The following is a 27,425-nucleotide window of genomic DNA, read 5'->3' as shown; positions in this document are numbered from 1 at the left end:
CGATTAAAAAAAAAAGTGGGATGGGAACATTTATTTTTCAACTAAGAGTCTCTAAATTTATTCCAGTAACCTTTTGAGCAATAAGATATAATGGTTTCATTAATACAAACACCAGATTAAATTCTTTTTTCAAGTTTCAATTATTCAGCCAAATCTGTACGGTTTCCATTTTACTTGAACTGAATTCTATTATTTAATTCAATTATCTTCCTTCTTTTAGTAACCAAACAAGCATGCAGATTTTTCTAATTGAATAAGGTGAGACATAAAGCAAAGATCTTATAAACAAGGAACAAACACACAATTTGTCTGCACAGCATATTCAATATCTTTTTCCCTGAGGCACAGAAAAATTATTTCAACAGTGATTAGTATCACACAAGGAAACAGCCCCCAGATATACACAGAGTAGTTCCTACAATCTAAAAGGCATTTTTAAGTGCAGTTAATGCTGATTCATGTTTATTCACTCCAGAAAATATTTATTGAGCACTTACTCTGTGTCAGACATAAATTCATATCTAACAACAACAAAAAAATGACTTGGGAGTTCTTTCTCCAGTTTCTCTTGCTCTCAGACATGGCTGTTAAGGCTCACTACATGTTCTCCAGATGTATTCAGTTAATGGTCTAGTGGAACTGCCCTGATTGCTAAATAGCAGAGACAAATACTGGGAACTTTAATGCTTTCTTAATCAGAAAAGCTCATTTCCCAGGATTCCCGTCTAAAATATGCAGAGTTATTTTCTCTATACAAACTGGACTAGCTCACCAAAAATGTCTTTCTTCCCTTTCCACGAGGTAGTCTTCCCCAGCATAATTTTTACATCACTATTTCAAGTTTTGAGGGCATCTGACAACCCTGATTGTTACTAGACTTCTTGCATTAAACAATCCAGTAAAAAAATAGTATAAATCCTCCAGATATACTTAGTGCTTGCGATTTTGCCATCTCATCTGTTTATCTTACAATATCTCCCAAGGGTAGGGGTGACAGGCAAACACAATTATCCCTGTTTTACATGGAGCAAAGGGACCAAGAAACACAGCCCTGGTAAAATCACTTTGCCATCAATTTAATGCATGGCTTTTAGTGATTCAAAAATAGAACCTCTGACGACTTATTTCTAGTTCACGTTCTTGTCCTTTGCTAAATTGGGCTGTCTCCTTTTGATTTCCTTAATTCATGCATTCCTGAAATTTCAAAAAGAATTCTCATTAGTATTATAACAGCAGCCTACTAAAAAACAAGTTTGGTTTTTTTTTTGTGGGTGTTTTTTTTTTTTTTTTTGCGCAACAGAAGGGAAAAGAAAATGGTGTGCAAACATTTCTTAATGACTTACTCTTCCAAACAACACTAGCAATGACAGAGAAGAACATATTATTTTAAATAGGAGAGAAAGGCCTCTCTCCCAAACCTCTGTTGCCACATGTCTGTAAGAAGTAAATAGAAATAGCTGGCTCGGCTCTACACAGCACAAGAGTAGGAAAGAGGTGCCCGTGGGACAGAACCACTCAGTCCAGGGTCAGTGCTGGCCCACAGTGGACGCTAGCCCCAAAGGACAGAACGCTGCCGTCTTAGACTGCCTCTCTGCCTCCTGGAGGGGACACGGTACCTCAGGAGTCGGAGCTGCTAGGGGCTCATTCTCTTCGCTGTCACTTGAGCTGCTCTCGCTCTCGGAGTCCGAGGAGCTGTCTGAGTCACTGGTGCTCTCTGACTCGGCACTACTGGAATGTGCTGAGGCCGCTGCTTCTGGAAGCGACTGCGGGGCACTGCGAAGCAAGCAACCCGGAGAGAGACTCTGAAGACACCTCAAAGGTGGATTTCTCTTCCCCCCTCTCTACTCATTTCCAACCTCTTGATCATTTTTCTGCTACTCAAAAGCAAGGGCCTCCATATTACTAAATCACCATTATCATCCAGTTGAGGGAAAAGCCCATGGTGGCTCAAAACCCAGTGAAAAATCCTTAAAATAGCTCACCAAATAACTACATAAAAGAAAAGCCTGTGGGAATTTTGCTCCTGAAGAACATTTTGAGCTATACAAAATTTACATTCGATGGTAATGCTTTGTATCAGAAGTTGGTAAACCCCAACATGGACAGGCTGCCTGTTTTTCTAAATAAAGTTTCACTGGAACATGTCCACACTCATTATTTTATATATTGTCTGTGTCTGCTTTTATACTACAGAAGTAGAACTGAATAGTTTTAAGACAGGGTATGTAGCCCACGAAGCCTAAAATATTTACTTTCTGACGCTTTAAAAGTTTACTTTAATTGGGTACATTTTAGCCCAAAGAAGTTAATTTATAAAAGAACGGCCAATACATAAAATTTCCCTCTATTTTCTATATGAAAACTAACAAATGGTAGCCAGAGAATTACTGAATATATTGAATATAAATGGTGTTCCTCTGGTAAGTGACCTCAAAGGTAATCCAGTCACACTCTTAGGCAGCAATGTAAAAGAGGCCTTTCTTTAATGAGTGGCTTAGGATAACCCTCAAACACCAGCCAAAGTAGAAATTAACTACTCCCAAGTTTTAAGAATAGGGCAATAACTCTAGGTCAGTGAGAAAACACGTGCTAATCGCACTGCTGGACACACATAGAATTTCATAGCTTGTCATGCCCCAGATGGAATCGGCCAGAGCAGTAAATCAATAACTATAATCTTGAAAGCCTCCACATCTTCCTAAAATACTGACCTAATAAAATTGTTTAATAAGTAGAAAAAAAATTAAAGTCACTAGTTGAAGTAATTTTAAAACACACACACTATGCTATAATTTCCTCATATAAAAATGCTACATCAAGCTTGTGGTCCTTTTCCCACTGGTAACTTAAGTCAGTGATGACTGGAATGAGATGCACTTTCAATGCTATTCCTGCTTCTAATTTATGCCCACCTTTCCTCTTTTTCCTCAACTTTTAAGTTAGGCTCGTCATAATTTTTGGGTTATTACAAGCCATGAAAAATTACTGAACAGAATAGAATATAAATAAATGAGTAGAGCTTATGAATACATGATCTTCCTTCACATGAACTCTAACATCACCTGCTTGACAGGACGGTTTTATTGCTGAGCTTCAGAACGGATGACCCCATCTCAAGAAGTACAACAGCGATAGCATAGTTTAACTCTGTCTATGGAAGACAGGTACTGGTATATTCATTAATGTACCAGTATATACGGGGAATCCCTGGGTGGCTCAGCGGTTTGGCAACTGCCTTTGGCCCAGGGCATGATCTTGGGGTCCTGGGATTGAGTCCCACATCGGGCTTCCTCCATGGAGCCTGCTTCTCCCTCTATGTCTCTGCCTCTCTCTCTCTCTGTGTCTCTCATGAATAAATTAAAAAAAAATATATATATATATATATATACACACACACCAGTATATACTGGCATATACTGGTAAATTCAGTACCAGAGGAAAATATTATAAAGGCAGTTCCAGTAACTCCCATTTCCAAAACTTAAAGCATCGTATTTTCTGAAATATGGCTACTGTTTACAAAGTAAAAATACTGCCATTTTCCATCACACTAAAATGTATTTTAGGTCATTTTTAAAAGCAGCTGAGGGGCGCCTGACTGGGCTCAGTTGGGAGAGTACGCAACTCCTGTTCTTAGGGTTGTGGATTCAAGCCCCATGCTGGGAATAGAGATTACTTAAAAATCTATTTATTGGGGATCCCTGGGTGGTTCAGCAGTTTAGCGCCTGCCTTCGGCCCATGGCACGATCCTGGAGTTCCGGGATCGAGGCCCACGTCAGGCTGCCTGCATGGAGCCTGCTTCTCCCTCTGCCTGTGTCTCTGCCTCTCTCTCTCTCTCATGAATAAATAAAAATCTTTTTAAAAAAATCTATTTGTGAAATCAAATTGAATAAAATGAAATGAAAGCAACTGAAACAATTAGAAATTCATGACTGGGAAAACAGGTACTATGGAAAACAATTTCTAGAAAGGATTCAGTTTTACAACTTCTGAAAAGCGCAAATAAATCTCCATAAAAATTTTCATACAAACATTGGGCTCTTCAGCATAACTTTGAAAATACTGGTTATATAATACTGAAAAAAGTGATTTGAGCTTATTTTTAAACTCTCAAAAATTTTATATATTTTTAAAGATTTTATTCATTTATCTGAGAGAGTGAGAAAGAGAGGAAAGCAAGGAGCGAGGGGGAGGGACAGAGGGAGAGAAGAAGCAGTCTCCCGGCTCCATCCCAAGGCCCCAAGATCACAACCTGGACCCCAAGATATAGCCTGTGCCAAAGGCAGATACTCAACTGACTGAGCCACCCATAAAGTCTCAAAAATTTTAAACTGATGATTTAGGTGGGTACAGGGACTTTCTCTTTTATAGAGTTAACAACCTCTCTAGGCTTATTTAAGCTTCCAAAAAATTAAACAGGTACTTTCTTCTGTGATCCTTCATGTCTTTCCCTAGGAAACAGCTATGAAAGCACTAAATAAAGCTGTATTTTCCCCATTTGGTAGAAAAATGCAAAAATTTGCTCACACATGCACACAATACCTGGGAGGTGCAGACGCAGGAGGAGGCTTCTCTGGGCTCTAGGGATTCACAATAAGGGGAAGAAGGACCAGGAAAAGAACAAAAAACAGATTAGGATAAGCAGCTCAGAAATACTAGATTTAAAAGGATCCCTGGTATTATGGGGTGTACAAAACTTACTTGTTCGTTGTCACTGTCCTCACTGTCACTGAGCTGAAGGTCATCTTCAAGCATGCTGAAATGGGCAGGGACAAAGACATTGGAGGATTTAAAATAATTTCTAATAATTTCTTTTAGCATATAAATAGAAAATATGCTTAATAACTAAAAAAAGAGAGATGGGATACGGTGTAATTTTTATTTATTCATCAAATGTCTCATTTTCCTGGAAGTTTAAGTTTTACCTTTATAACACAGTCCAGGCTCCTTACCATCTCAAGACTCACTCTTTCACACGTTCTGAGCATTAAAAAGCAGAAATACCATGAGACAGGGCCTTGTGGCCAGCCTTGGGACTCCTGTTCCCAGGCCCACACAAACAAGACAAACAGTGACAACCACAAAGAGAAAAAATACACCAAATACACTCTATTTTATTCTATACTCTATAGAATAAATGATTAATCATTAGCTAACCCTGGAGAAGTGAATATCTGTCAAGTGCTGAAAACGGTGCCAAGGGACTCAAGAAAAAAGTGCTCTATGTCAGCTCAGTACCTAGTAAGGCAGATGAAGCTACAGAGGCCACTGTCACCAAACAGTGCAGGCTTCTTAAATAGCTTCGTCCAAAGGACATTATTAATACCGAACTTTATTTTTCACTGCCCCCCCCATACAAATTCTCAAACACAGTCTGCTTAAACATTAACGAGCTGAAAGCTGAAAGAATATATAAATATTATTATTGTCTGGAAAATATGCTTAACTTTACAGGTGTCATTCTAGTGAAAATATAAAAGCTCAGTTCGCTTCCTCAAAGTTATTTTAATACTTCTCTAGGCATTCTGGTTAATGATCAACCTGAATATTAAAAGCAAACATTATATTTTGATTTTTTAAAAAGCCATTTTCAATCTGCATGTGTTTCCTGAAATCTTAGCCCTTCCCTATCTCCTCCCTCTTTTACCATCTTCCATGGGGGATGCCTAAATATCAAAAGAATCAATCCTTCATTAAACTGCTTGCTCCCGTTTCCCCCAAAATTTATGAGCATGACTACTGGAGGAAATGTGCAAATGAAAAACAAAACAAAACAAAACAAAACAAAACAAAAAAACAACCAATCTCCTTAAGTATCATTAATGCTCCAAAAGGCAAAATTGTATTAGAAGTTATAATCCTTTAGTATTTCTAAAAATACTTCTTCAAATAAATAAATTAATTAAAATAAAATACTTCTTCAATAATCTGATTTTTACTGCAAACCCACTAATCTGCCACTGAAGTAAGTAAGCATGATTATTTTGGGAATCCTTGGTAAAATCATTATATTTTCTAATGAAAATAAATGATAAAACTTGGCTCTTTCATAATGACCACCTACATGCAATGTTGTAATTCTGCCAAAGAAATATTTTCACCAACAAATGTACTAAAACTATCCTGCAATAAGTTTCTAAAAAATATGAAAACTGTTAGCTACTTGTAAATGTAGATGCTGCTCAATATTTATCTAATGAGAGCTAACTTCTTATTTTAGCAAGGCTAGAAAACGCAGCCTTCAGATGCAGGATTTGGTAGTAGATATCATAATAGTATATAAGAAAAAGTCACTCAATGGTGTTACTGCCAAGTCCTGGTTTGGCTGGGGCATACCCAAGCAAAAGATAAAAAGATGTACCTTTGAATAAATGTAGGGTACAACACAACCATGGAAAAACAAAAACTAAACCTGACAGTGTACCCAATATTGACCACTACCAACAAAACCACAATAAGTGGAGCTCTTTGTTTCTTACTCATTGGGTTTTATACTAAACTAACTTGCTTTAATTTCCTGAAACATCAATAATCAGGTAACCAATCACACTTCCTCTTGTAAGCAGAAGGCTAAATATGCTGTAAGCTGTCTGCCTGGCTTCCACAAATATGTTCTCCTAAAATCAGAAAGTATATGTTCTGACTTTTAGCTCTACTTGCTCTTAGGGAATAAAAGGGAATGTAAAAATGCTGTCCCAGATTCTGAGAATTTCCCCTTCAGAGCCTTACGTAGACAATGACAAAATAACCCTGCAGGTATGACACCTAAAGAGATGAGGGACAGTGACCTCTGAAGGAAGAATGCTCCAGATATCTCCAAAGAAACATTCACTCAAAAAGCAATAATAACCCCACAGGGTCAAACAAATCTACCCCTTATGTGGGATATACTGGTTATTTACACATGGTATTTCATCTCATCAAAATTCACGGTACAACTTATTTGATGCAAAAAATCAGGTTTTTTTTTTTTTTTTTTTTTTTAAGAGTAAGCTCTAATAGGCCCAATGTGGGGCTTGAACTCATGACCCCAAGATCAAGAGTCACATGCTCTAACAACTGAGCCAGCCAGGCACCCCAGTGCAAAAATTGACGAAGTGTATTATCAGTGTCTACCAACCCTGCCAAGAGAAACCACAGCATCTTCCAGAAACCACAGTTTATTATATCACCAGATGGGCAGCTTAACATAAACCAGCAAGATTAACTTCTAAAGTATTTTATAACAAACATGTACTGAATCTGTAATAAAAAGTAAGTACAAAGAAAAGTTACTTAAAAACCATATCTAAGTTTTACTAATACAGAAAATTAATCATGAATGCTATTGTGATTTAATTAAAAGAATCTATGTAGTTGGGGGAAATCTAACCTAGTAACAGGTAATGGTTTTATTTTTAGAGATAAGGAAAAAAATGTAAAGGAAGCAGCTGCTAAAATCCCCTACTTGTCTCACAAACAGGCCTGAGGCCAAGCACAATACTCTACCACACTTCACATAGTCTATGTAGGAGAACTGGTCCTTCATGTGAAAAACAGCAAAACTAATCACAGCACATCTGGGTGACCACCTCTGCACCCACCAGAAGGGAATCAAATTTCTCAGACCTCACTCATACCAGTAAGATCTAGGTCAAGAGAGCATAAGGCCCAAAAGACATACTCAACTGCTCAATTGTAAACTTTTCTGAGGCAGGACCAAGTCATTTTCACCTTCATATCATCTATATGCAGAACTTGGCAGGTACCCTACAAGGCCAGTTGAATGAACAGCAACCCTTTTGCTGAATAACAGTAACACATAGCTGTGCCCACTGAGTGATCAGAACTCTACCGACACTGCCTTTACGCACAACCCTGAAGGCTGCCTCTCCTCTGATCATCCCCTCGCAGTCTGAGGGAGAGGAAACGGGCTCAGAACAGCCACTGAGCCTGCCTAGATCATGAAGCTGGTACATGCTGGATCTGGAATCCAACAGCCATTCCACCTTCTACGATCGCCTTGCTCCAGCCAATAGAGGGCACAATGGCTAGAGAAAACCTGATAGGGAGGAGTATCTAAGCTCCAGGATCCCTGAAAGACTTTGATTTAAAAGAAAACAATAATTATCCTGTTGGAATAAAATGAATACACTATTTTTCTCTTATGAAAATAAATGAACTATAAGCCTTACATACTTTAAAAGTTGGTTAAATGACTAATTTCACTTCCAAACACCAAGACAAAGCAGTTATTTCAAAGCATATGTCACCATACACAGCCTACCTTGGCACTGTTCAAAAGAAGCCAAATACTCAGGTACGGCAACTCTTTGAACTAACACGTAGGTGTGACCACATTTTACATTACTGGTGAGGTAGAGTTTTTACTTAAAGGTTAGAAACAATCCTCAAACCCCTTTGTACAAATGCATTCTTCAGGCAGCTGCTCTGCAAAGCTTAAAGAGCCACGTACAGGTTCCGGCACAGAGGCTTCAGTGAGTCAGAGCCCAAATGTTACTGTGTGAAGACACACAAGACAAGCCTTTATTCCTTTCCCATTCCCCAGTCCTGGGCTTGCCAAAGACTTCACTGCCAATATTCTGTAACATCTCAATTCAAACCCAAAAACTACTTAAATACGTTAATTTTTTTGGCTCAATGTTTCCTAAGATCAGGCCATACATTTTATTTGGGAAAGAGCAAGTGAAGGCAAGCTCGCAGTAATTAATAAGTCACAACCCTGGTATTAGGTGTGGTTAAGATGGCAAGTAATACTTTTCAGAAACCGCTAATGAACACGTGAGAGTGTGTGAACTTCAACAATCTCACAAACTTCAAACTGACATGGGGAATAGAATAGGCGACGGAGTGGGGAGAAAAAGGTTCAGCTCCAGAGCAGATATACCTAATTCCCCAAATCTAAAATTCAATCAGGCTGTGATTCCCTTTTTTGATCAAGGGCGGAAATAAGGACTACAAATGCTTTGCAGGAGATGACAGAAGGCTACAAAGTATGAAGAAGTCTCCACATATAATAAATGAAAAGCTGAAAAGGCAAATCTCCAGCAGCTGTGACACTATATCCAAGGGGAACTCTCTCCAAATGGTGGCAGTGGTTGGCATTATTCAAATTCATGGAGACACTGTCTATGGGAGGTTATGGATACACAAGACAGAGAGGAAAGTGACAGGAGATCTAGTATTCAAGATTACGGTTGACAAAGTAAAACTTGTCATTAGTGTAAAGGACTATTTAAAATCCATGGATGAAGTGAAGATTATCCGAGGTCACCTGAGGACATGAGAAAAATTATAAGAGTATATAAATGAGGGGAAATTTGAAGTGAGTAAGATTAAATCAGTAAGTATGACAGGAGTGTGTGGCTGGCTCAGTGGGTAGAGCGTGGGACTCTTGATCTTGGGAGTCACTCTTGATTGTGAGTCTGAGCCCCATGGTAGGTGGAAAGATTACTTAAAAAAACAAGTATGACAAATAAGATGTTAATGCAAGAATGACATACTGGACAAACAGGAAAAACCTAGAAAAATCACTGCTGAAAAAAGTTTACCTTTCCAATGGGTAAAAAGCCTATGGAGGGGAATAAAAGAGTGAAGATGGGTACAGGTTGTTTTTCTACGTGGGGTAGTCAGGGAAGTTTGCACTGATAAGGGGATGGCATCCACTGCGGGAATACGGGGTAGTGATTAGGGCATAGAAAACAGCAAGGAAGGGGCGTCTGGGTGGCTCAATCGGTTAAGTTTACCTGCTTTCGGTTCAGGTCATGATCTCAGGCTTGGGGGATCAAGCCACATTAAGCTCCTTGCTCAGCAGGGAGCCTGCTTCTCCTTCTCCCTCTGCCCCTGCCCCTGCCCCCCCCTTCCCCTACTTGTGTTCTGTTTCTATCTCAAATAAATAAAATCTAGAAAGAAAAAGAAAGATGACAGCCAGTAAGGAGGCCAACGTGGCCACAATGGAAAGTATGCCAGAGTATGGGGAGAAAAGGACAGCAAAGGAGGTTAGACAGGTAAGTTGCTGGTGGGCTTTGGAGGCCCTTGTAGGGTGAGACAGAATACACATTCTTAGGGAAGTAGACCACATCTTGTTGATGTAATAGTCTAGCACCCTACAGTGGGCGGAATACACAAATTGCCTGGGGGCTAACAGATTCTTAGTGAATTAAAACATGTTCAATCTTTCAGTCCCTGTTTAAATTAGCCTATGGTCACTTACTGCAGGAAATTAGCAATTATGATCACCTTTTTTTTTTAAGCTTTTATTTATTTATTCATGAGAGAGAGAGAGAGAGAGAGAGAGAGAGGTGCAGAGTCACAGACAGAGGGAGAACCAGGCTCCATGCAGGGAGCCCGACGTGGGACTCGATCCTGGGACCCCAGGATCACGCCCTGGGCTGAAGGTGGCACTAAACCGCTGAGCCACCCGGGCTGCCCAGCAGTTATGATCAAATATGAGACTAAAATGGACCTCCAAGGGCTCCCCAAAACCATGTTTTGCATACGCAAAGAACTACTTACTTCAAAGTTGTCACTCCAGTTAAGAATTACTATTCCCCCAATGTTTTCAAATGGCTTCAGGGCCTGCTGCAAAATCTATCAGGCCCCTTTAGCCTTCGCAGAAATTCTCTGCCTCCCTCTTATCATTCAGGCATCAGATCAAATGTCACCTCATCTAAGAGATCTTTCATGACCTCCCTCCCAAAATTATCACCACCACCCAAAAGAATTGCTCCTGAAGCCTGTCACCACACATCACCTAGTTTGCATGACACGTCACCAGCATTAAGTTACAAGACATAGAATATAAGAATTTTCTTAGTGGCCACTGTTTCCAAGTACCTCAAGCAGCACCAGACACACAGCATGTTCACTAGTTATGCTCTGAATGGATGAATGGAAGCAATTTTTGGAAATCTCTCCAAGTCACCTGGAGCTCAGTCCAGAAAACAATAGATCTAAGGATTCCCAAGTACTAGCAACTGAAAGATAAAAGCATAAAGACCTAGATTGATTTTTAAAACCATAGTACACATGACCCTGAAATGAACATTTTTTTTCTCTGACATACAAAGTGCATTAGACCACCTCTCTGGCACTCTGCCTCTCAAATAGTTTAACTGAATGTCAAAGAACTTAATGTTGACTCTAGATTAAATTAACCTGTGAGCACTAACAGATGTGACATACTAAATATGATACAACGATTGCACTTTACAAATTAATTAGAACACTAAAGTGATTTCTTTTTCCCAGAGTTGCGTTTGGCACTTATCAATACCAGCAGCCCCAGCCCCGGATAAACACAACCACACCACTTTCATCATCTACTGAGCCCTGGTACTACTTTCTCTCCTCCGTCATGCTTCCCTTCCTCTTCACTTCCATGAGGCCTTGCTTTCCTCTCCTCCTTCAATCTATTAGGATCATAATAAATATTATTTTCTAGGTAACTATACTTTTATATATGGCAAATGAATAGTTTTGTACAGGAAGCACTACGTATGTCAGAAGATACAAGTATACCTGTCACACACTTTCAGGCACCTTTGATTTCTGTGGTTTAACTCAGCCGGAGAACTGCTTATCTCTCTGAGGAGCAAAACTGTCATAGAAAATAGTCTAAGTCCGTGGTACCTGGGTGGCTCAGTGGTTGCCTTTGGCTCAGATTGTGATCCCGGGATCCTGAGATTGAGTCCCACATCAGGCTCCCCGCAGGGAACCTGCTTCTCCCCTCTGCCTATGTCTCTGCCTCTGTCTCTCATGAATAAACGAATAAAATCTTTAGTAAAAAAAAGAAAATGGTCTAACTACTCAAGCCTGAAAGCTGATGAAAATGGGTGTAAGAGGGTGTAACTTTGCCCTGGCTCACATCCAGCTGCCTTTCTTCCTCTACCCACAGGCCTAAGGACACAGCGGGTTCCTTCTCTTGGTGTTGCTGCCTCCACACACTGCTCTGTGGGGACCTCCTCCCCTCTACTCTTATTGCCAAGGGGGATGCAAGCTGCCCCCAAAGACACTGACAAGGACCTTTCATGGTCTAAAGGACTTTACTACCAATCATTACAAAGATCACAAGGTGTAAAGCCTTGGGGGAAGTTAGAGCCTCCACAGAATCATTAGAATTGTGGTCCCTCAAGCTACAGTTTCTATTCTCTACCAGCCATTAGTTTAACAAACCTCCTCCTTATTGACCTCCAGAATTCAGCAGCCAGTAAAATTTAAAAAGGAAGGAAGAAAAAAAAAAGGGGGGGGGAAAGGGAAGAAAAGGCACATAGCTTTAAAAAATTTTTTCTTTTTCTGGTAAAGGAAATAAAAACAAGCAAAAATCTCACCATCTGCCAGTACCACAAATGAAATAATTTTTATTACATGTACAAAAAAAGTCCATCCTTCAAACTACAATAAATTACTGTTTTAAAAAATCTTGTTATATTGTTCTTTTTCTCTTATTTTGCGATGGAGAATTGAACAGGACATTGAGGGGCTGGCACTTGGCAGTGATTTAACTCAGGTCCCACACTCAGTCATGGTGAAAAGATAATATAACCTCTTTGCCTCGACTACACAGCTTTTCAAAAATATTCAACCCATAGCAATGACCCCTTACAAGATACATGGAACAAACACTGCCCAGAACCAAGCTGGAGCATACACCTGAAATCCTGGGAGGCTGGCAGCTCCCAGTGACTGGGAGTACTGGAGTATCAGTGACTTGTCACTGATTAGATACTGGAGTATCACCTTGTTCCTAAAAACCCTTTGCAGCTGTATGAAAAGAAAAGAAGTATCACTTTGATGCCATCAAGAAATGACAAATCGGGTCCAAATGCTGATTTGGACCCAAATTTTTATTATGCACTTTAAAGTGTTGCAAAACCCCTCAAATGTATCTGGACTTAACTTGCCCTTAATCAAGAACAGCTGGGCAACAGGATTTGTTTTTTATTAGTTAAAATCAGGCCAAAAAAGTGGCAAAAAAAATCATAAATTGTACACATCCTCCAAAATGTGTTTTCCAACACAAAAGCTATTTAAGACTGAAATTTACAAAGCTAAAATTTCTTTTTCCACAGTTAATATGTAAAGAATGGCTCAAATGCCTTTCTTTTGAGAAAGCCCCTTAGCAAACTCTCTTGTAGTACCTGAACCTTCAACAGAAGGCCTTAATTAATCCAAGTATAAATGTAGGGCATTACTTCCTTTTACAATCCAGTGGTAGTTTATGCAAGTCATTACTTGAAAGCAGTAGGGAAAAAAAAAATTTAAGCAATGGATTTACATGGATGGGTAATTACAATGTTACATTATAAACTTTTAATAAACAAAAGCATTTTACTTACGATGTTCCCTGCTGAGAATTAGTGTGGGTTTTTGAAGATGTATCATATTGTTCTGTGGGGAAAGGAAAATGATCAGAGCAGCACAATGAGATATACCCATGAGTTTGCTAGTTGTAAGTGCCCCCCCTTTTTTTTGCTGTCCCCCTCACCCGTCTTCACCTAAACACTTAGTATAAACTCCGTCAACCATACTGCTTGCTATACACACTGCACTTGGTACAATCTCACCATTACATAACAACATATTACCTCTAGAAAGAGGACTTGCTCAGAATTGAAATATCCTGAATAGAGCAAAAACCACAGAAGAGCACCGCTTGCAGCATACCCCACACCACCTGGCTGATAAGTTCCCTACATGCTGGGGAACTGACTTTCCTTGACATCCAGTTGTGGTGGACTCACATGCAAGCGCAATGACAGGGCTGCTCTCACGCCTACCCGGTCTGCCCTTACCTACGCATCAGTGATTGCTAGCAGTCCCTTTATATGTTTCTGCCCTTGGTCGAGTATGCTCTTCCTCTCAACTGCCGCACCCCCCACCCCACCCATCATTTAACACCTGTCCCCAATCATTTCTTCACACTACCGTACAGATACAAGATGTTCAAGGCACTGAACCCTACCCTCAATGAGCTTACAATTGCCTGAGGGACAGGTGACAGGCACACAGCTATCTACAACGTACACAAATCAATCAAATAAATTAACAGTCTAATCTAAAGAACAGTCTCTCTATTGGGAGTGACTAAGAGGACAAGTTAGACAAAGAGCAAAATGAATTGTGCCACAAAGGATGGATGAGATTTTGACAGAATGACTGCTGGCCCAAGGGAGGCGGGGGAGGGGGAGGTGGAAGGCAGAAGAGACAGTGTGAGCATAGGCACAGAAGAGGGAAGGATTTAAAACAGCACAGATTTGGAAAGGGGAAGGATGGGGTACAAAATGTGTGGACACCGTGGTAAGATGAGTAAAGGTCAGACTTCAAAGGGTGCTGAATGCCAGGATGCTAAGTTATAACTCTGTTAGGCAATGAGACACCACCAAAGGGGGTGTGACAGGAGATTACTCAGAAAGATTAATCTAGTGGTACCACCCGGTAGAACCTAGAAAGGAATGGGGAAATATTAAATGTGGAGGCAACAAACCATGTGGGTAGTTGCTTTAGGCATGATATAGTAGGGACCTGAAACAGAACTTGAAATGGCATGGAAATACGGGTGCCTTTTAAACAGCACTGAATGAGATTTCCCCAAAATGTCATGTGGAGACCTTGCAATGAATCACTTCATCCTCATGGTGGCAGCAGCTCTTATGCGATATTTGTAAATGCTTCCCTTTGGGGCTAGAAAGCTAGAGGTAGGATTACAAACTGGAGGGGCTAAAGTCACTCTTCTAAGCATTCACAGGGACTCTTCACTGTGTTTTAAGTGCCACAAAGCTCCAGTTATCTTCAGGCATACTTCATTCTCTACAGACTCCAAAGCCTTAAGATAGCTCCCTCTTCATCTGACGTAAAACTAGAACTCTCTAGCATAAAACGAGGCCCCAACTCTCACAAAAGTAAACAAGGTTCCCCGGAACACTAACAGAGTGGCAAGCAGCATGAAAATCCCTAGGGTAAGTATCTATGGAGCCAAGGCCTACTGGAGACCTGCCAGGGTCTGAAGACATCTCGTGGCAAAGAGATATCAGCCCACACTACTCCACTGGCTGAGAGTGCCATCCATCCTCAGCCAAGAAAGCGCTTACCTACTAGCTCATCTTGAACCATATTTTGCTAAAAGAGGAAATCAAACAATTTAAAGGATTAAAGGGTCTTTCTAAACCAGGAGTGAGCAATCACCAAACCTGTGAGCAACCCAGTTGAAGAGATGTGATCTGCCTGACGGGCAGCCCTACCTAGCAAATGGGGAGCAGGGAGAGCAAGAGGTAAAGGAGCATACAGCAATCCTGTCCACAGCTGAGTTGGTGATCCATCCGAGACTTGTGCCACTTCACTGCTTATCTGTCTCTGGATAGGCTGCCAAGATGTTGAGAAAAAAAAAAAAAGATTTCCCAATCTCCCTAAGAAACTATCAAAAAGATTTCCCAATCTCCCCCCAAGGAGCCATTAATTTATGTTCATTTTACCTTGCTACTTATAAAATACTGTGGCAGGATGATTGGGTTTATTTCTTTGCATTTGGGGGAAATTCAGTTGAGTTCTTTGCAAGATCTTATTCAGTATCGAGAGGAGAGGATGGCAAACTTTCTCTACAAAGGTCAGATAGTAAATATTTCAGTCTTTGCATGCTGTACCTTGTAGCATAATAATAAATGAATGGGCATGGCTGTGTCCTAATAAAACCTTTACAAAAACTAGCTGCAGGGATCCCTGGGTGGCGCAGCGGTTTAGCGCCTGCCTTTGGCCCAGGGCGCGATCCTGGAGATCCGGGATCGAATCCCACGTCAGGCTCCCGGTGCATGGAGCCTGCTTCTCCCTCTGCCTGTGTCTCTGCCTCTCTCTCTCTCACTGTGTGCCTATCATTAAAAAAAAAAAAAAAAAAAATTGCTGCAGAACAGATGGGACTCTCAGGCTACAGTGGGTCCACCCCGGCTCTAAAGGAAAGTGTATCTGTTTCTTGATTTCCTCATCTTTCCTACTCTCCTCACATACTGTGATTTATTAACTGTGGAAAAATAAAGGGGAAAAAATATGAATGAGGAAAAGGAATGGGGTGGGGAGAGGTGAGGAAGAGTCACCTCCAAGGAGTATCTATGTGCAACCTTCTCCCAACATACAGACAAACCCTACTTCGGTTGTCCTATTTTTTTGAAGACTAATACTTCATAACTTGGACACCTCACCATATATTCATAAACTAAATGACTGCAAATATCCTAGTCATTTTTATAAGGTTTGTAATGCCTTGTACGTAGCCAGAACACAAAAAATTTATTGAACCAAGGGGTTATCAATGAAGAGAAAAGCTGGATCCAGTTAGCTTACTTCTGTTTCCCTCTGAATTCTCAACTACTTACAATCCATAAAGAGGGACCAAACAAGAACTGCAGGACAAACACACTGAGAAAAACTAAAGAACCTATGTACTCTATTCCTCACACAAATTTCTTACTTTTGTGAGGGAAACACACACACACACGAACCACACAAAATATCCCAATCTGTTTTATATACTATTCCTGGGTTACAATGCTTTGAGAGTCACATTCGAGATATGTACATATGTCAGGGAATTATATTTGTTACAATTATGACACATTTTATTTGCCAAGTATTTTACTAGGACATCATTAGCTCTTCCTAACAATCTGAAACTTCACTTAAAGAAGTTTTATGTTTGCACTCCATTCCTACTCTTTCAACATAGGAAGCATCTCATCTTGTGCTGGGCTATTTTTCACTGTTTTTTCATATTACAATGAAAACCATGCTTTATTCTCCAATGCAATAATCAGTTCCACTTACTTTGATTTTGGGTCACAGAACTAATGTGCTGAGAATCCTAGAAAGAAAAAAATCTCTAGTTATTAAAATATTAAGGGTTATAAATCTAAGGCTACATCACTGCTAAGTCTAATGAATACTGATAAATCTAATTTTTACATATGTAAAATGGGTTTTTACTTCTTCTAATTTCCTCTTCTATTCTATCCTAGAATTTATTTTTCCTGTGGCATTAAGCAAAGACTGATTCAAAGTCTAATGTTTTACCTTAAAACCAGTAATAACAAACATTTAAAACAAACAAACAAACATCCTATCATGAGAAAATATGTAACCAAATTCTGGTTTGAGTATGAAAATAATACCATGGAAAGGAATAGCTATATTAACAATCTGCCTGCATACCAAGCTGAACAGAATACAGATCTGAAGGTGCTATTTCTATACTCTGAAGCTTATACAAAAGTACAAATGAGAAAAGGAAAATGGCAGTGTTTAAAATGCATTGTTCACAAATACTTCAGTGGAAACATCCAAGTTAGCAACTGATTCGCCTGTTATTAAAACCAGCACTAATACAAATGATCACATCAAACTTTATAAAAATTAGTAGGCATGAGAAGTATAAGATTTATGTGTTACGCATATATCTAAATTCCAAATGAGGAATCAGACCTCTATCTCTCCTACTTTTCCTGTACTTCTGTTTTCCCATGTCTAAGTAAAAAATCTCACATGAGAGAATTTACTGAAAAGTGCTGAATGCTTTCATAAGCTATAGAACCTCATACAAATATAAGACATTCTTACTGACATAGTTTGGAGAGTGAAGTGTTTGAAAACATTATGAAGCACTTCAGAAGCTAAATTAGTTGCAATTTTAACCTAATCTGCAGAGATTTCATCAGCGAGTGCTAGATCCATCTAGCTCCCAGGAATACTTCAGACTTTGCACTGGTGTGGATACAATGCCTGCTGGACTTGTAAGGAATTACCTTTGTGGGAAAAGGAAATTTGGAGGGCTCAGCAGTACTAGGCGTGTGTATTGCTGTCAAAGGAGGTGGCCATGAATGGGTCATTTCCTGGAAAGAGATTTGGAAAGGGAAGAAAAAGTAAATTATAAATAGAACATTTACAGCTAAGTAAGTTAATATTTTACACTAAACATAGAGTGGATTGGTAGTAAATAAAAAGAGAAATCATAAAAGTTATTTTATTAAAAAAAAAAAAAGACTCCTACTTAAAGGACTATGTTCCAGCGCTGACAATCTCCAACTCACAAAACAGAGATCAGTTCAAAGAAGAAAAAAACGAGAATACAGAACATGAACAGTCTTAACACTGAATATTATAAAGCATATAAAGAGTAATAGGTATTAACAGAGCTTATGTAACTGTGACCACGGAGTCTCTACTCAATGCTTTCTTTTTCCCCTCAGCTTCTTTATTGAATTTCCTGGAATTATTTAAGTTCAAAGGAAGAAGAACTTTCCTGTTTGACTTAAGCAAACAAGTAATTCAGGTCACTTGTTCCACTTGGGAGAGTTTTAATGGATTTGACCCTCCCCTGATAAACACTATTAGGACATATGAACCTTTTTTTTTTTTTTTTTTTGAGGACAGGACCTTAAGAAATTACCTTCCCTTTCCAGTAACAAGTTTTACTTCTATTCACTATTTTCATGGAGGCAAGATTTCTCTGTCTTACAAATTAATACACTTATCTTGACATGAATTCTTTTCTAAGCACATTTATGACCTATAGTCTGCTTTGCTAAAAAAACTGGCAGAAAACAATGTCAGATTAAACATGTCTAATCACAAATATGTGTGCGCGCGCGCACACACACACACACTTATGCACGCACCCACTTTGGTAAAGAGCTAAAATGTAACTGGAGATCATTAATATCAATCCCTTCGTTTTTCCCGAGGAGAAAACTGAGGTCCAAAATGGGTGGATCAGGCTGATGGCTGACAACGCACAGTGTGGGCCTCTTGGCTCATCTAATCTAAGAGCAAGAAATCCATTCCCATATGTGTCCAACTTGCCTGGGAAACTGGCTTAAAGAATGACAGACAACTCCAGCAAGCTGGTGGCCGGAGACTGTGCTGAATTACTTCAGGTGTACAACACTGTGTATTATAACGCTGCATTCTTTTCAAAGTGCAGACCAACCAGCCCATTACCACAGAAACGCCGTCTGATCCTTGAGCAACCAGAGAGGGATCTCCAGCAAGTATTTCCATTGCCAGCCACTGTACCTTTTCTCCTTGCCTTTCCCCACGGCCACTATCTGGGTGGCTATCACCCCAGGACAGACAAATGATCTGGCACAGTAGCAAGCCAAGTAAGTGATGCTGGCTTTCTTAACTAATTTCTGCTAAAGGTAAAGACATGCCCCTGTCTACTGACTAACCTTCTGCTTTGTTTAGCACAAAGGAAGAATTCTGTCCTGAAACGGAATGGAAAGAGTAGCTTACATTGGAGCCAGAGGCCCAGACTGGAATCTGAACTGTGATCCTTACCAGCCCTGGCAGTCTCACATGCCTGGGCCCTCTGAACAGCTGTGCTCAGGGAGAAGCGAACCAAGACCACTTATTTTCCTAAGTGGAATGAGGGCAATTTAAGTAAAGAGTTTAGATACATGGTCATAGAAAGTACTCCATAAATGAAAAGCATCACAACTTTTAATTAAGTCTAATTTTTAAAGAATTTCAATACTGCACCAAAGAGAGTTCCCTGCTGTTTCATGTATTTGACTATCCTTTAAGGAATGGATCATACCGCTACAATATGAAAATGTAATTAATGCAGGTGTTTGAAAGTATTCTTCCCCTCTTCTGTTTTCCAAGAATTTCTTTAGAATCCCAATGGTATCTATGACTTTTTAGTCACCAATTATTCCCAGAAAACGTCCATTGTACTCTCAATGCCTAAGGCTGCCCCAAGCTATTAAATTAGGCAGTTGGAAAGTGCATAAACTCTTTCAGGCCCTAAGTGGTTTGCCAAAGGTCTGAAAGAATTTATATACTTCCCTAAATGCCTAGCTTACTAGGAGTTAGGCCTTGGGAGAATTGGGGTCATCAGTCAAGGAGGCTGGCCAGAGCTACATGCAAGGTCATGAATTCACTACCCACCCTAACAGTGACTTCTCACACCTGCCTCAGGCTCCACTTCTAGGTGCCATGGCTGCTCTTGCTCCTTCCTCCCTCTCCACCTGGGTCATTGTGCTCTAGGCACACACATGGTCTGGCTCTTGGTGCTTTTCTAGTACACCAATCTGTTCCCACCTCAAGGCTTTTTGCAATCTTTCCTCTGTCTAGTCCTCTTCATTTGTCTGCTATAGGACTCACAGCATTTTTATTATATAATTATCTTCTCCCTTTTGAGCGAGAACTCTTAGTCATATGGAATCCCCAGTGCCTAGAAAAGTATCTGAGGCTGAGTGGCTATCTGTTGCATGAATGAATGAATGAATGAATGAGTGCTGCCACTCATTGTACCAACATCACTGCAATGCTACACTGAGGTCATGCCCACGAGTGCTGCACTGACTTCCCCAGGAGGCTGTCCAGGCCAGGCCACTTTAAGTAGAAAATGTGAGCTGCTTCCAAATGCCCATGAGGACATGAGGGCACAGTGCCCTGTCTGGATCCTGTGTGTGACCATTTCCTAGTTTCTAGTAGTGTCTATCTGCTGTCTTCTTACCCCACATCAACTGCAGGAATTACAGGCCACCGCCTCCCCTTCATTAAAACACTTCCACTCTTAATATTTCCACCACAGAACCAAACAATATCCCCTATGATTGATTTTTTTTCTGTTAGGTAACTATTTACTGCTTCTATTGCCCATCAGAAAGATTTGTGTTAGGACCTCTGGCAATCATCATACATTGTTGTTATAAGAGAAGAACAGGAACCATGAGGAGGAGGAAAGTATCTGGATCAGCACCAAAGAGTGGGAGTTAGATTAGACCCTAGAGATCATCTATTAGCCCAGGGCCTTCATTTTACCAACAAGGAAACTGAGGCCCCAGCAGTACACATGATGTAGCTGGAGCTCCAAAGAGAGGAGAAAAGAAGGGGGACAAACTCTAAGTCTCTACTATGTCAAGACCTGTGCCCCTTCCTCAGTCCAGGACAACCTTCTGTTTGCTTTCTGTATGATTTCCAAATGAAAATACTCATCTGTTTGCTTGCATTAACCGTTCATTTTCATGTATTTCCATGTAAGGAAAGTGATGTGAAAGTGATGTTGGCTAAGAAGGGAGGGAGAGTGAAAGGGTTCATTAAATTAAAATCACTTATCTGGTACTCTACTGCCATCATCCTAAATAAGATATTTCACAAGTAGTATACTAACACACCACAAAACCTAAGAGTAGCATTTGACATATATAGAAGACAAACTAACTATATTATTGCATTTGCTTTTGAAATAACTATAAAACAAATCACATATACTCTTAGAGAAAATGCTAAGGCCGTATTTTCGAAGTCATTTGTTGTTTTTATGACTCATCATACCAAAGGATTTCAGAAATACCAGGAGAAGATAAAACAAAAGCTTAATCAAGATAACCTGTTTATTATTAATCTTCCTTGCTGGTTCACAAAAATTGCTCAATTCTAGCAGTATAAAGTGTGTTTCCTTAGAGATATTTCTTTCTCAGAAGATCCTAACTGCAAAAGTAGGGGATAAAGAAAACAAAAATGATGAGACTACTTTCCAAACAACCTTTGTCAAAAATGTTGCAAGTGAGAAGGTAACCTATATAATTACTGGTTTCAGGGGCACCTAGGTGATGCAATTGGCTAAGCATCTGAGACTATTGGTTTCAGCTCAGGTAGTGATCTCAGGGTTGTGAGATTGAGCCCCACGTTGGGCTCCCTACAGTTTGTTTAAGGCTCTCTCTCCCTCTACCCATCCCCCGATTTCAATCACTTTTTCTCTTTCTCTCTCTCTCCCTTTTCTCTAAAATAAATAAACAGGGATGCCTGCAAGGCTCAGCTGGTTAAGTATCTACCTTAGGCCCAGATCATGATCCCAGAGTCCTGGGACAGAGCACCACATCAGGCTCCCTGCCCTTTGAGGAGTCTGCTTCTCTCTCTCCTTTTGCCCCTCCCCCTGTTTGTGATCTGTCTCTATCAAATAAATAAAATCTTTAAAATAAATAAATCTTTTTTAAAAATGTTGGTTTCAGTGCCGCCTTACTTTACAATGAAAAATTAAAGGGAAAAATTAAAGGGAAAATTTGGGTAAGTATAGTTTGAGGAAAAGTGCGCAGTGAAGATACACATGAATAGGTACCTGTGACATATATATTCTACTTCAAAAAAAAAATCAGAAAATAAAGTAAAAGATAAAAGCAAGGTTATCATTAAAACCCACACGGAAGTTAGAAGCCAAAAAAGAGGAATGAGAAATAAAACCCTCAGTTATTACAATTACAGTACTTGAACATTAAATTTAGCTCTAGATTTCCTGGAAATTAAAGCCAAAATGGGAAACAACAGTTTAATATAATTCTTCTCTGATAAAGCATGCCCCCCCTCCACCCCCAAAAAAGCATGCTAGTTCACAAGGAGAATTTATTTTTTCCTGGAGCTTAATTCTAGGAGGCATTTGTTGTGCTTGTGCAAAAAAACCTTGAACCCATAGATAATGGGGGTTCAATGATGTATCTGTAGCTGAATAAATGATCATGGCACCATCTCAAGAAACAAGAGTGAAAAATAACCCTTTAAGGTAGGTTTATAGATGTCCATTTACTATGTTATTTTTTTAATTCCCTTAAAAATTCATGGCCCCCCTGAAGATGAGGCATACATATCAGGTGTCACCTTACAAAACACCAAGAGGTATAAATCAAGCACTGTTTCACCCCTCAGATACAGAGGACTTTCCTTTCTAAGAAGTGAGCAACTCTTGTGGGTCTTTATGAACAAGCAGGAAAACCTGAGGTCTTAAAACACTGGTCCAAATAATGCCTTGCAGCTTGTAGACTTCATTTTAATAAACAATCTGTCAGAGAGCTCAGTAAGGCTCTTAGGGTCCCTCTGTTATTTCTCTGGTTTATTTTGTATTGGGAGGTGTGAGGAGGGGAACCGTTGAAAGGGGTTTGGAATGGCAACTGCTCATTAAAGTCAAAGTGGATATATGTCTACCTCCCTCAATAACTCTTCAAATGGAGAGTGAAGATGAACTCTTCAAATGGAGATTGAAGGTAAATGAACTCACCTTCAAAATCTCTTCAACACAATGAACTTCATTGGAGTAGGTCTGCTGAAAGTGAAAAACAAGGAAAAGGTTAGCACAAATGAACAAAACCCAATTCCAATGACGGTTATTAGTAGATGCTGGTATTATTACAGCAATACTCTTGCAGGGGTTGAATCACCCCAGGCGCCATCTTTGAGTGGTTAAGTATTGGAACTTCACATTCTCGATGAAAACAGGACTGGAGACTAACCTGACCTCATCAGTGGGGAAAGGGTTCTGCTGGGAGACTGTGGCAGACTAATATGGACTCTCAGGTCAAAGTTTCCAGAGGAAAATGCAGATCTTAAAGAAAATTAATAAATTAGTAAATCTAGGGGAATAACAGATACTAACAAAAATGGAGGCAGAAAGAAAGAAAACTGGGGTCACAGTTTGCTGCTTCACAGCAACATCTGTCCAGCCAGCCAAGGAAAATGAACACAAAGATGGAAATCATCTGAACACCTCTGTGAGCCCACGGTAAAGAGGCTAACATCGAATCAAGGATAGGTTAGAGTTGTGGTTTTTTGTTTTTGTAGTATTCTAGCTGGCCAAAAATTGGCTTTAAAGTAATGACATTCACTTTAATGTCTCTCCCTCGACTTCAAGTCAGTATTTTCATTGTATATATGTACATATATATATATATATATATATATATATATATGCACATGTATACACAAACACCCACACAGTAAATATTTCCCCAGAGAAAGACCCCAGGAAGAGAGATTTCCTAGTGTCTTGGATGAAAGATCTATTTATACTTCTTCCTTCTCCACACCTAAACAAATGACAGCTGCTGCCACTAGTATTGTCACCATAGTGTCTAGGAAATGTCCTATTACAGTCTTTATAACTTTAAGTGCAAAGAAAATGGAAAAGTTAAAAAACAAAACAAAACACTTTTCCTTCACTAGAGACATGAAACAAATCCCATGACCTCATGCTTTTCCCTGGAAAAGCAACTTCTGGCTCTGTGTCAATTGAGAGCCAAGTGCTCTGGGCAAGTTCTATACAACAACCTCCCTCCCCCCCTTCCCTCAGTTACTGCCACTGCTATGTGCATAAAGCACTGGTCTTCCTAGTCTGTCTGGTCCAATACCTGCCTCCAGCTGGAGAGGACATGAAAGGGTTCTTTTCCAGGCTCTCATTTCTAATCCGAGTGTAATTTAATACAGCATTGGTTGCTAATTCCTGATCTAGGATTCATTAACGCACCATTTCAGTTTAAGGATGAAGGAAAAGGAAAGAAAAGAGCACACAACATTCACACTGTTGTGGAATCAAATCGAATGGAAATGTCAATGTTCACATGTAATTTAACCCACCTGGGTCTGGTTTTAAAACATGTAAATTTCACGGAAACAATTTTGTTGAAATGTCTGCAGTTTGGTATTTTTGAGGAAGGAGGTATAACCGAAGAATCAGGGTAATTCCTTTTATCTGAGTGTCCTATCAGATCTGCCTGTAAGCATTATGCATATCACAAACTACATTTGCTTACCTGCTTTTTGTTATTCAAACCTTGAAGGTGAATCAATACAACAGAGCATATAGCATATTACTACTGACTCTGATCAAACAATTCCCTTATCTCATCTGTTCCTGGAATGGGAATGGGAATCTGATTAACATGCTTGGGAATCAATGAAATAGTAGTGAAGCATGTCGGAAAGAAAGAGAGAAAGATTTGCCTACCACTTCCAACAGAATGAGATGAGAATGCTAAAAGACCTTTGGATCTTTGTAATTATTCAAGGAGTCAACACTTAGCCAAGGTGCTTCACATCGCTGATTCTTTTTTTTTCTAAAGTCTTATTACATCAGATGAAGCAGAGCTAAGGAAATTTTTCTATAGCTCATTATTTATTAGTATCTGGATAAGATAAATATTGCTAGGTAGTCACCATTTAACCCATTTAAAATTGTAAAATAAGGTCTTAAGGTTCAAGTATTAATTCGGTTAATTTACTGTGAATTTTCCTATTAAGTCCATTATGAGAGTGGGAGTATTTCAATGGAGTGTAGAGATTCCATTCCAAATACATGAGGGTATTATCATATTTAAGGACCTCCAAGTGGCACTGTTTATAATTGCAAATACCTGTTAATAATCAAATGCCCAACAACAGTTTAGCTCTAGACCTTCACAGTACATCCATACAACAGTATGATACAGAAAAATAAAATAATGTGAATGCATGGGCTTGCATGGGAAGATGCTCAAGATATTTTCAACTTTTTCTTTAGAAATAATTTTATAGATACAGCAGAATTATAAAAATAGTAAAAGGAATTCCCACAAACTCTTCACCCAGAGTCCCCAAATGTCAGCATTCTACCACATTTGTTTTTTATTTTTCTCCCCGACCCATCTATGTGGAACTGTTCTACGAATATCTTAGAGTTAATGCCCCTAAATACCTCTATGAGTACCAAGACCTATTTTTATATTAACAGAGGGGAGGTTACAAGATAGTCTATATAACATGAACCCATTTTATGTTCCATCTGAGATTCAAATCGCTACTCTTCTTCTGACCCAAATTAGAGACTCTTAAGCTAGAGTATAAGTACTTCAAATGTGTCTGCAGAGAAAGATCTGTAAGGACAGGCTCCTTTGTTTAATAAAATACAGTCTGGCACCTCCAAGTCTGCCACTGGAAGGAGACCTTCCAAAAAGGGAGGGGAAGTTCAACAAGCCATCATGGCCTAATCCCTTCCTTAAAATCCACTTTGGCCACCCGGTCTCCAGCTGAGGACTGCTACTCCTGCTCAGAGAAGCCAGGCTACCGGGAACACACACTGCAGCCAAAGAGTAAACAATCAGCCTCTCTAAACACGGTCTAGTTAAGGCTAAAGATCCTCCGGTAAGACCTCCACAAACAGTAAGAGGTGACAAAAAGCAACAACAACAAAAATCTATGCTAGTTGCATCAATAAGGAAGTTCTAGTTTGCAGGTCCTTCCTTGTCCAGTTCTGCTTCCAAGGTGCAGACGGGCCTTTAGCACTTACAATCACAAATCCCACTTCTGTCTCTCACATGCAACATCTAGGTGCCTACGGGAGTGCAGCTCTGCCCTCCTGCCTGCTTTGTGGCTGCCTCACAAATCTGGTGTCTTATGTGTAGACTGACCTCGCCTCCCCACTAGGGAATGGCCTTAACACAAGAACCAGAATTCTGATCAATTAAAAATAAAATGAGAGCAGATACTTACTGAATACATATTGTACCTGACACTGCATTAACCTTTTTACACGCCATTGTTTCCTCTGATTGATACCATCTGTTATAAGATGCAAAATCATTAGCTTGTAGGGCAGGGGTAGGGTGGGGGTGACTGTACTAAATGTACCCATCAATTGTAGATACAGCCCTCATTACAGAACCTTAAAAACGAAATACTGGAGCTTACATTCAACTGTGAGAAGCTGAAAGCCTTTCCTCTAAGACGAGGAAGATGTGGATGCCCACTCTTGCCACTTTTATTCAACACAGCACTGGAAGTCCTAGCCACAGCAATCAGACAAGAAATAAAAGGCTGGAAAAGAAGTAAAACTCTCCCTATTTGCAGATCACATGATACTATATATATAAAACTCTAAAGACTTCACCAGAAAACTATTAGAATAAATGAATTTAGTAAAGATGCAGGACACATGGGCAGCCTGGGTGGCTCAGCGGTTTAGCACCGCCTATAGCCCAGGGTATGATCCTGGAGACCCGGGATCGAGTCCCACATCGGGCTTCCCTGTGTGGAGTCTGTTTCTCCCTCTGCCTGTGTCTCTGCCTCTTTCTCTCTGTGTGTCTCTCATGAATAAATAAAATCTTAAAAAAAAAAAAAAAAAAAAAAGATGCAGGACACAGAATTAACATATATAAATCTATTACACTTCTATATACTAATAACTATCAGAAAGAGAAATTAAGAAAACAATCCCATTTGGGGTGCCTGGGTGGCTCAGTTGGTTAAATGTCTACTTTTGGCTCAGGTCATGATCTCAGGGTCCTAGCTAGGATAGAGCCCCGCATCAGGCTCCTTGCTCAGTGGGGAGCCTGCTTCTCCTTCTCCCTCGACCCTTCTTCCCTTGCTCATGCGCACATACGCACTCTCTCTCAAATAAGAAACAAAATCTTAAAATAAATAAATAAATAAAAGGACAAAGCTGAAGGTATCACACTCCCTGATCTCAAACTATACTACAAAGCTATAGTAAGCAAAACAATATGGGACCAGCACAAAAGTAGGCACAGAAATCAAGGGACCGGAATAGAATCCAGAAATATAAACCCATGCTTGTACAGTCAATTAATCTTCAACAAAGGAAGAATATACAATGGGGAAAAGACAGTCTCTTAAATAAA

The 27,425-nt window shown here is 39.7% G+C and overlaps 1 protein-coding gene across 5 annotated transcripts in view; it reads right to left on the bottom strand.

Moving 5' to 3' along the window:
* The window catches only part of AFF1 (ALF transcription elongation factor 1), a 202,457-nt gene that overhangs the window by 29,966 nt on the left and 145,066 nt on the right, over positions 1-27,425 (bottom strand). For 4 of the 5 annotated variants that reach the window (XM_077882798.1, XM_077882799.1, XM_077882802.1 and 1 more), the window contains 7 exons: positions 23,036-23,080; positions 17,784-17,870; positions 16,810-16,846; positions 13,338-13,389; positions 4,702-4,756; positions 4,543-4,580; positions 1,617-1,773 (listed from right to left, as the gene is read on the bottom strand). In XM_077882798.1, coding sequence (XP_077738924.1) covers positions 1,617-1,773; positions 4,543-4,580; positions 4,702-4,756; positions 13,338-13,389; positions 16,810-16,846; positions 17,784-17,870; positions 23,036-23,080 — 471 coding nt within the window. The remainder of the gene's footprint in view (positions 1-1,616; positions 1,774-4,542; positions 4,581-4,701; positions 4,757-13,337; positions 13,390-16,809; positions 16,847-17,783; positions 17,871-23,035; positions 23,081-27,425) is intronic. The other variant, XM_077882800.1, reaches the window with a different exon arrangement.

The sequence above is a fragment of the Canis aureus genome, chromosome 33 (assembly GCF_053574225.1).
Source record: "Canis aureus isolate CA01 chromosome 33, VMU_Caureus_v.1.0, whole genome shotgun sequence".
Lineage (NCBI taxonomy): Eukaryota > Metazoa > Chordata > Mammalia > Carnivora > Canidae > Canis > Canis aureus.
Note: the sequence above shows the minus strand (reverse complement) of the source record. Positions and strands in the feature narration are given on the sequence as shown.